General features: G+C 39.1%; 1 protein-coding gene across 1 annotated transcript in view; it reads right to left on the bottom strand.

The window, feature by feature from the left end:
* LOC105364434 (broad-complex core protein isoforms 1/2/3/4/5) overlaps nucleotides 1-10,273 on the bottom strand; it is a 24,130-nt gene that overhangs the window by 9,679 nt on the left and 4,178 nt on the right. Inside the window, exons 2-5 of the mRNA XM_011502347.1 lie at nucleotides 9,278-9,479; nucleotides 8,718-8,909; nucleotides 6,106-6,754; nucleotides 5,198-5,257 (exon numbers count right to left, since the gene is read on the bottom strand). Of these exons, the coding sequence (XP_011500649.1) occupies nucleotides 5,198-5,257; nucleotides 6,106-6,754; nucleotides 8,718-8,909; nucleotides 9,278-9,463 (1,087 nt within the window). The 5' untranslated portion in view covers nucleotides 9,464-9,479. The remainder of the gene's footprint in view (nucleotides 1-5,197; nucleotides 5,258-6,105; nucleotides 6,755-8,717; nucleotides 8,910-9,277; nucleotides 9,480-10,273) is intronic.

The following is a 10,273-nucleotide window of genomic DNA, read 5'->3' as shown; positions in this document are numbered from 1 at the left end:
AAATATTCTGAAAATTTCTAAGTCCGTCGAGAAGCTCGCCCAGATCGTGGCGAACACAAATAACAAGAAGCACAGAAAGGTCACGATAGTGAAAGCTCTATGGCAGCTAATAATTGGCAGCTTTCGCGATGTACATACGTGCCGAAAGTGAAGAGGGAAGCGAGAAATTGGCGCGGGAAGGGAGGAGTAAATGAGTGGCGTACCAAGGCCGTCGTATTTTTAGTTAGGTCAATGTTTAGTTGGCCGCGAGTGTGTCGTCAACGAATCCCGGCTCTTAAAATGTCGACGGCAGCGGCGGCGGCGGCGGTGCCGGCGACGGTGGCGGCGGTGGTGGCGGTGGTGGCGGCGGTGGTGGCGGCGGTGGCGGCAGCGGCCACGGCGACGCGCAAAGATAAAGGGACCTTGAATTTCGCGGATACTATCTGCGGCCTTATCGCATTCTCCCTCCCTTCCGCCCACCCATCGCTCTCTCACTCGATCTCTTTCTCCCTCCCTCCCACCTCGTCTATCCGCTCGCCCTCCCACCCTATCCCCCTTTCTCGCTACGTTCCTTTTCTCTTTCTTTCTTTTAAACATTTTTTTATTCTATGTACACATGTACGATATCGACCCCGCTCAGTTCGTATTATTACCAAAATGATAAATTCTCTTTAGTACTAACCTAGCGTAAGCCAGTCGTTCAAATATTATTTCAATGATCCAGCAGACCACCTGAATTTACCCAGCATCTCGAGCGTAAATCAATTTTTTCTTATTTTTCATACGACTGACTTTACTAAATATCTTACTCGATAGAATGTGCGTCAGTCGCCGTATTCATTCCTTCATAACATATTTATTGAAAATAAATTAATTTTTATATATTTAAATAATCTTGCATATAGTTGGCCTTGTTATTTCAAATTGACCGTACGCACGAATTGCGATAGATCTATAATTTTCACATCTGTCTTCTTAAATTACAATCGGTTTTATTATCCACGTATTAGGGCAGGAATTTTCTTTCTCCGGAGATTAATAAAAATTCGAGAATATTTCTTTGCTTCAGAAATAATCGTAACACACTAAAAATAACGAGATCTAGAGAATTACAATAATCGCGCGTATGTGAGCCTTTTCCTGTAAGCCAGTCAAATTAACTTTCGATAATTAAAAGTCTTGGCCAAGCTCGATCGCGCACGAGGAAGACGAAAGAAGCTCATGCAGCTTGCAATTAGCGTTTAGATAACGTGCCGTTACTTACTCTAGCGAGGGGCATTAATTTTCATACATTTATCTAAATTAAAATCGAAGTCATCACTTTTCACGTCTTTACAATTGAATTAAAGCAATGCTTAGTTAATTGCTGTAAATGAGAGCCGAGGACGCTGTGAACCGGGCGACGGACGGAGAGTAAGACAGTTAGTTACGCCAAACGTAATCAATCGCGTGCATTAATATTAATTTGATCGACGCGCGAGTCGTGGTCAAGCAGGTATTTCCGTTTACGCGCGCGTGTGAGAGAGCGAGCGAGTGTAGTAGTTAGTTGAACCGGGCAGCGATAGGCGGCGCTCATACACGTGCGTACATAGTAATAGGATCCCTGAGTCGGCGAATAGATCTCGTACGCGCATAATTAGTGCGTGTATAGACGAGTCGAGGAGAGCATGAGTTGGTTATGCTGAAGAGACACGGCGTGACCTTCGCAAACTTTTAGTTGTCATGTGCCGTCCGAATGCGTCTCGTGTGAGTGTGAGTGTGTGTGTTGGTAGTCGCACGGACGTGGCCGATTGTATATGGACGATTGGTGGTACGTCAGCAAAATATTGCTGCGAGGAGCCGCCGATGCCACCGCCGCCGCCGCCGTTACCGCCGCCGCTGCCTCTGCCGCCACCGCCGCTTAATCTAGTTACAAAATGTGCAAAAGTTTTAAGAGCCTATGACCACTTCGTCTCCTTTCTTTCCTCTTTATTGTTATTCCGTACGCTCTTTTCGAATGTTAGTTAATTCTACTCGATTAATCTCGAATTTCTTCCATCTTCTTTACATTACATTATTATCGCCGAGTGTTTATTTCGATATTTTAATCGCAAAAGCAGCAGCGGGACCGACAAATTAAATGGCGATGGAGATCAATGGGAGAAGGTTTAAAAAATCCTTGATTGATTTTGAAGTGTTTGGCTTTCTTAGCGCTTTAATGACGATCACGTGGTATAATAATTGAAAGAACATTATCGGAGACGTATTTTACATTCAAAATTATAAGTGTATTACTTAGGTCGATCATTGCCACAATTCTTGCAAGAATGTACACAGTGAATAGTGTATATTTGCGTGTGTTTTATTCAACTTTTATTTAAATTAATTATACATTATTTATAAGCAATGAAGATTTAATTCACAGTTCTCTAAAAATCATACGTAGTGGTGAACACAATAGCGAGAAGTAAGAAAATACCAAGGTTTCATCGATTAAAAAAAAGAAAAAAAAAGACCAATTATGATAACGGAAAATACACTAATTGTAAAGCTTTTTCAATTCTTAGGTATTGTGTTGTATTTGTGCATTCAATAAATTATATATATATATATATATATTGTCACGACTAAATGTTTATTTGATTTTCTATCTATAATAAATTTAACTTCACGCTCGCTTCAAATTAATATAGACACAAGATAATGGGATATTTTAATGGAGCTTACTGCAAGCAATTTTATTACATGTTAAATTTCAATAGACGGATGTCTAATTTTGCTTAATATTAAATCACGAGGGTAATATATATATATATATATATATATATATATATATATATATATTCACCGTATACATAAATAAACCAATAAACCCGTTAAGATTGTGGTGGCAATAGCACAACTAAAGCTGCATTTATCCTCAAATCGATAATGCGATATTTGTTATTTTGTATAAATGTAAGATCATCGTACGCGCGTTGATTATATATTGCAAGACTGACACCCACGCACTAAAATTAGAAGGAAAGCTCGCGTTTCGACTTCTTTTTTTACCAAAGCATTGAATGCGATAACGAAATATTATTGCTGTACGGGTCAAATAACAATAAACCAGCAAAGGTGATAACTTTAGACGCTCTATCGTCCAACCGAGGTAAACACGCCTCTCGTCGCGGAAATTTCATAACAGATACTTCTCCTTTACTAGCGATCTAAAATACGAAATTTGAATCGCCCTCTCGTCGTAAACGCATCCACGAATCATCGGCTTATCATCTATTAGTCGATCGTTAATCCGTATTAATTTTCACTCCTCTTTACTTACAATGCTTTACTAAGGTTTAATAATTTCTTGTGTTTTTCATTGGGAGGACTGGAAGCGTTTGGCAATTTATTAAAGGCAAGAGAAAAATTTTGGTTGTGTATACAAAAAAAAAAAAAAAAAAAAAAAAAAAAAAAAAAAACAGAAAAAGAATAAAGAAAAAAAAAGAAGAAATTAGAGATATGTATGGAACGACGATAGTACTCTGGTATACAGAAAATAAATTTATGCCACAGTTTGGACAATACGAATACGGCAGAGCTTTATAAATAATGTTATACTAATGATTAATCAAAGTTAATAAATGCTCGCTGTGTAATAGCAAACAAGTGAGCACGAAATTCGTCGACTTGCTGGCCGTCGATCGTCTCGAGAGCGTCAACTCGCACATAATTTTTTTAACGGTGATGCAATCCCTCTTCTTTAGCCAAGATGAATTTAAGGATTGTGTCTGTCAGTTGGGCGATTGCAATTAGGCTCTGTAAGATTGCGCGCCGAGACGACCGCAGCTAATTTCGATTGTACAGTGATCTCAAACTGACATCTCTCTCTTTCTTGTTTTTCGCCAATTCAAAATGACCGCCAGCTCAACGACAAAGCTTTGGACTTCTACTCGTGGCAATTAAGAATATTTCGTTATGTATATTATAAATTAAAAACTGAAAAACATGTGCGAATGAATGGGAACTCGAAGTAGAAAGACAAAAGAGCCCCGAGGTCGAGCGGGCGATTTTGAAAATCGCGGCAATCATTGCGAATATGAATTCAAATGAACAATAATGCAAGTGCAAGCGAGTATACCGTTATACGAAAATAAATGACGTTCTTTTTAAAAGTAAAAAGTATACAGTAATGATGATATCGATGATTTGGTAATAATGGCATGCCAAATTAGAAGAAATTTAATCTTCCAAGCAAGGAGAGACAGAAGTATAGTGAACTTTCACCACAACCAAATAAATAATAAAAAATTTTGTTTTATATATTGTCAATACATATTGTGATTTGTTAGTTTGATATAACTGCACAAGTCACAGCGACTTACGTAATTCTGTCCAAGTGCCCGAGCGAGTCGAGCGATCGAGGCGCGCCGCAGACGTCATCGTCAAACCTCCTTCTTTTCCATGTACTTTTTCCTTTTTCTCTCGTAACTTCGCGCTGCGTCTTTAGGGCGCGACTCGAAGCGACTTCGACCGCTCGTTTTGAGAATTAAACAGAGTAGCGGAGAGAGCCCTTTGAAAAATCAAAAGAACGCAGACTCGAACCTTTCGTCTGTCCTTCGACTGTGCAAGCACATTTTTTTTTTTTTTTTCATCTATCTGTTATGCATGACTTACATACCGCGAATGAAGGGTTTTGAATATGACATCGAGAAAAAGAAGGAAAAAAAAGAATAAAAAAAGATATACACACACACACACACACACGTGTATACATAAATATATATATATATATATATATACATATATATATATATATATACATAAATACACACGCGCGCGCACACACACACACACACACACACGCACAAACACAGAGACACAGAAACACAGAAACACAATATATATATATGTGTGTTTGGGGTGTGCGACAGTGTGTTTGGGGTGTGCGCGCGTGTGAGTGTGCTCACACATGTATGCGCGCGCGCGCGCGCTTATTTATGTACGTGTGCGTGTATGTTGTACAAATTAACTTGAAAAATAAATAATGCTCGAAACGAACGAATAGAGAAAAACAAAATTGGAAGATTTCAGACGCATCTACGTATGTTATGCACTTATCGTTTGACTTAAGATTCTTGTGATTTCACAGGGCAAATGAATAAATTTAAACAAAAGTACAGAAAAGTATGAAAATTAAAAACAAAAAAAAAAGACGATTATGCATGACTTTTTACGAGTAGTATTATTCTCTTACCTTGCGAAGTTCCGGCTAGGTCCGGCGTCTGTAGCCCGTGTCCCAAGCCTGGAAATTTCACTATCGTCACACATAGCTATCAGTGCTCCCCTATCGGAACGCAATGCCAGGCCTGTACGCAATTTCGCAACTACCAATTGAATAGCAAGCAAATAATACAAAATACACATTTAAGAGCGTGCTACTACTGTATAAAAGTTGGGCTAAAATCGCAAGTGAGCGACTTTGCGCTCAACATAAAAAATAAAAATAACAACAACGACAACAACAATAAAAACAAAAAAAAAACAAAAAAAATAATAATAATAATAATAATAATAATAATAATAAAGGAAAAAAGAAAAACGAACAAAAGCGTCGATTGTCTTGCTGGGAGAATATGAGATAGATGCTTTTACGGGGCTGCTGACGATAACCGAGTGAGTCGGAGAGAGTGAGGGTGGGAGGACGGACAGCGGGTCCTTTGGAACATGACTTGTGCTACTTGCGTGGATGAACAAAAATGAGGGGGGGGGGTTTAGTCATGAGGTGTCACACGTCCATTAGACAAGGGGGCAATTTTTATCGATGCACGACATATGGGGGTATCTGATAGGGGAACACCGTGCAGGGCGATTTGCGCGAGCTCCGCAGGGAGCGAAAGGGGCAGTGGATGCAAGCCATACGCAGCTATCTGGCAGCCACGACTTTCCCGCCCTGCGTTAAAAGAGCGCTGAGAGGCAGTAGGGTCGGTGCACGAACAGTCGGAGATGCGCTACGGAGGAAGCGGGCTCGGGATGGGAGGTGCGGACAGGTCGAGAGAGAGGCGAGTGTGGGCTACGGGCAAGAGACAGACGCAGGCATGACGCGATTCAATAAAAGGAAATTGTTCGGTGCGTACAGGCGCGAGCTCGGGGGTTGCGTCTCACCTGAGAGTGGCGTGTGGTCGGTGGTGAGGGCGGCCATGCTGAAGTTGAAGCTACCGGGCGTCGAGGCGAAGAGTTTACTATCGGCCATGTAGTTGGGCGTGGAGAGGTGCTCGGGCTCGTTGTCGTGCTCGTTGCTGCTGGCGGAGGCGGGCGGCCGGTCGGAGGCCGCCGCACCCGAGTCCGAGCTGTCCTCGTTGTTAACGTTGAGGCCTACGCCGCCGATACCGACGCCCCCGCCCCCGTTACCGGTGTTGCCCCCGTTGCCGCCGGTAAGCTCGAGGGGCTCGCATTTGATGCCGTCCTCGAGGCGTCCGTTCTCCTCGTGGAGCCCGTTGCCCTCGATCTTGGAGGAGAAGTGGTTGCTCTTTACCATGGAGAAGTCGGTCGGCGTGGCGTCGTTATTGTTGAGGGGCGGCGAGAGGTCCCGGGGCCGTTTGATCGACTCGTCGTGCAGGTCGGGGCTGCGCCTCTCGTTGCGTCGGATCTGCGCCTGGCGCAGTAGCTGCTGGACCGTCGCCGGGGAGGCTGCGCAGGACGAGGGAGTCGAGCGGCCCCGAGGGAAGCCCTCGTCGGCCAGCTTCTCGTGTGGGGGCGGTAGGTAGTTGGGGCCGCTTCCGGCTCCGGCCGCGAGCGCCCGCACGTGCGATAGCTAGAGGTGCGTGTCAAGGGGTTAGGAGCTTAGTTGCTGACCTCTCCTCATCTCCACTACCTTAATCTATGCCGGATTAACTCTCCCGATTCACTCGTTTACTACTAAATTTTACTTTTAGTTTCCACCCTCCTTACCACCACCCCCAGTTACGGCAATAAGATTTTCTGTCCACCCACCCACCCACCCCTCCTCTCGTCACGCTCTGAGCGTCGCTCATTAGTGCTTGTTTGTCTCTAACGTGGCTCAGACACCGATTATTAATTATGACGACTTTCATTATAAATAGTTTTACATTAATGATCAATTTATTGGCCAGCGCGAAAACGAAGAAGGAGTAGATAAAAGAAAATTAAACTTTTGTAAGACCTTACCATGGCGTCGAGAAATTACGGTAAGATAGAGGGAAATTTCGTAAGATTGTCAAGAAATTATTGTACAAAAATAAATCCAACTCGTGTGCTTTTATCGTTTCAATGCTGTCAATTGCTTTGCCATTGTGAACGAGGTTAAGTGCTCCTATTCTTGATATTTTTTATTATATTCGTAAACAAAAACATTCTCTCTCTCTCTCTCTCTCTCTCTCTCTCTCTCTCTCTCCTTCTTTTCTCTCATGATTTATAACGTTAAATTCCATTATGAAAATTAGATTTTATAAACTTTTTAATTAATATCTCTGCTATTAATATATTATAATTTCATTAGAATGTAGTCTCATAAGTAATATTCGGATAATAATTGTGTCATTTAATTTCTAAAATAACAAATTCCTATTCTAAACATAAAATTATCATATGAATATAATATCTAATCGTCTATTTCTTATTTATGAAAAGTTTTCTATTCTAAACTATGAGAAAGAATAATTTTCTAAACGACTTAATCTACTTTGTGATTTTAATATTTTATAAAAATAATATACTGCAACCATAAAGTCTGGTTACATTTAAAAAATTGTCGATTAATGTTGGTAAACTGTTTAAAGCTTAAGTTATTAACATTATTTTTTACTTTGTTATGCAACAACTACTTCTATACTAGCCTATGCAATTATTATTTTTTTTTTTTTTTTTTTTAGTGAACTGAAAATTTCATAAGCAGCATTTATCGAATGTAGCATAAAATAAAACAATTTTTTCACCGAAAAAAATGAATGTTCAGCTTATTATTGTTTATTGCATTTAAATAATGAAAATAATAAAAATTTATTGTAAAAAATCTTCTCTTAATAAAGAAAAGTTTAGGAGCGTATAATTATTAATATGTAAAAATATCGAGTTTGCAAAAAATTTTACTCCATTTAAAATGCTCATGTATCACCATAATAGTTGTAATGAATATAAAGATAGAAATGAGCATTTTTAATCAATTATGATGAGTGGTGGATTAATTAATACGTATAATTAAAACTAATATTTATTAAATAAAACAGAATTTAAAGTCAAGCGAACATCCAATTAATGGATTTTTAATAATATAAAATAAGGGATAGATGACTCTATCAAATTTTATAATAAGAAATCTTAATATGAAATATTTTATCGTCGCTTGCTTATTCAATGATAATCAATGAGAGAAATTGAGATCTAGATGTGTTGAGATCTAGATATACCTCGAGATATAGGACTAGATAAAAATAATGATTGATATTAGTAATACTTAACCTTCGAGAAAGGTCAAATATGGGCTAAATAAATGTTTTTCATTCGTTATATTATTATATTATTTTGATAATCTGTAGAGAGTTGGGTTATGGCGCACTATATATTTTCTTAATTGGCAAAGTTTGTAATGAAAAACTAATCCTCATTCTTAGTTTCATCGATCGCCCATCGCCAATGGCAATGCCAATACGCAAGTATTATTCATACAATTGAATGCGATTAACAAAAATCACTCTTATTATATTTAATCAGTTAATGAAGTCATAATAATAAACGCAAGTATGTCGAAAAGCGCTCACCTCATCCCTGTTTGATTGGTCAGCCTGTTGCGATAATCCGGACACCCTGAGAACTTCGGCGGTTTTCAGAAAACTACTGAGAGAGCGATGGTGGACGTTTACTTCGCCGTGGTAGATAAATTCCACCAAAGCATGCAAATCACTAAATGCTACATCTTGCAGTACTATCACCGGGTGTTTACACGGTGTGCTCTGAAAATAATCGTGACGATGAAATACCTAAATGGCCGAGCTAATTAACAAAAATGCACTATACATTTATCTTTCGATATGATAATTGGATAGTAAAAGAAATGTTTGGGTTTTGTTTTGTTTTCTTTTGTTTTTTGTTATCTGTTGGTTTTTTTAATTTTTCGGTTTGCAATTACTTTTATTGAAATATAAAAGAAAATATAATAATGGAAATAATGTAGAAAAAATTAAGAAGAAAAAAAAAACAACAAGAAAAAAGATAAGACAGAACGTGATGTACATAAGGGCGAAATTCGAAGACGGGGAATCTATTTTGTAAGTACGGAGGTATGAAAAAGGACGATCCAGCATTAAAGGAGATTTTTTACCTTGAGAAGCTCTCTGAAGTAAGGACTGCAGGCTGAAAGAACGACCCGATGTGCTTTGAGACTTTTGCCATCGCATGCCAGCGTGACGTCCACGAAATCCTCGTCATCTCGGAGATTTTCGAATGCCGATGTGATGCTGCTCTGGTAATTATTCCATCGCAGGCAAAAGTGTTGTGTATCTACCATCGTTATGCCTATTCACCTGTAACACAAAAAAAAATAGCACATATTAAACGTCGCTTTTAAATATTAGGATCATAACGTCATAATGTTCGATAACTCCACTATTGTCTTTATTAATTTATAGGGACAATAAATCTTATTGTCGATGCAGTCCCAACAATTCGACAATTCGTTCAATAAAGTAAAAACAATTAGGTTACTCCTATGTTCTTTTTTGTATTTCCCAACGACTTTTGCTATATGCTCTACTATTAACAAGTGTCAATGACCAAATAAGTTGATCGAATTTATCATTATAAAGAAACGTAACGTATATCATCGCATTTCCGATTAGTCTAGGATTTCTGAGAATTTAAAAGAAGACCTTTTTTTTTTTGCACGAAAAGGGGCCAAAGGGACACAGGGAGAGTGAGATACGGAGAGGTAAAGAGATAATGATCCGATTATTTACTGGCAATATAGTTTATTTGTTTATTTTACTGTAAATCGTAATGACTATAGTCAAAATTGAGTCAAATGAACACAATCGAATTTCGTAAGACAGCGCATTTTTTAAACTGTCGCTATCACCAAAGCTGCAATTTAACCTTACTCTTTACTCAAGGTATACGGCAAATCCCGATAAGACGGCATAAAGCACTGATAAATTTAGATAAGGATTATTTTGAAAAGGCCTGCAAAGTTGCAAAAAAACATTCTCTCTCTCTCTTTCTCTCTCTCTACACACACACACACACACACACACACACACACACTCTAACACTAACACTAACACTAACTCTAACACTAACACACACAAAAGCGCGCGCGCGC

Source organism: Ceratosolen solmsi, unplaced genomic scaffold, assembly GCF_000503995.2.
Source record: "Ceratosolen solmsi marchali unplaced genomic scaffold, CerSol_1.0 scaffold39, whole genome shotgun sequence".
Classification (NCBI taxonomy): domain Eukaryota; kingdom Metazoa; phylum Arthropoda; class Insecta; order Hymenoptera; family Agaonidae; genus Ceratosolen; species Ceratosolen solmsi.
The sequence above is the reverse complement of the archived record's forward strand: the minus strand, read 5'-3'. Positions and strand labels throughout refer to the sequence as shown.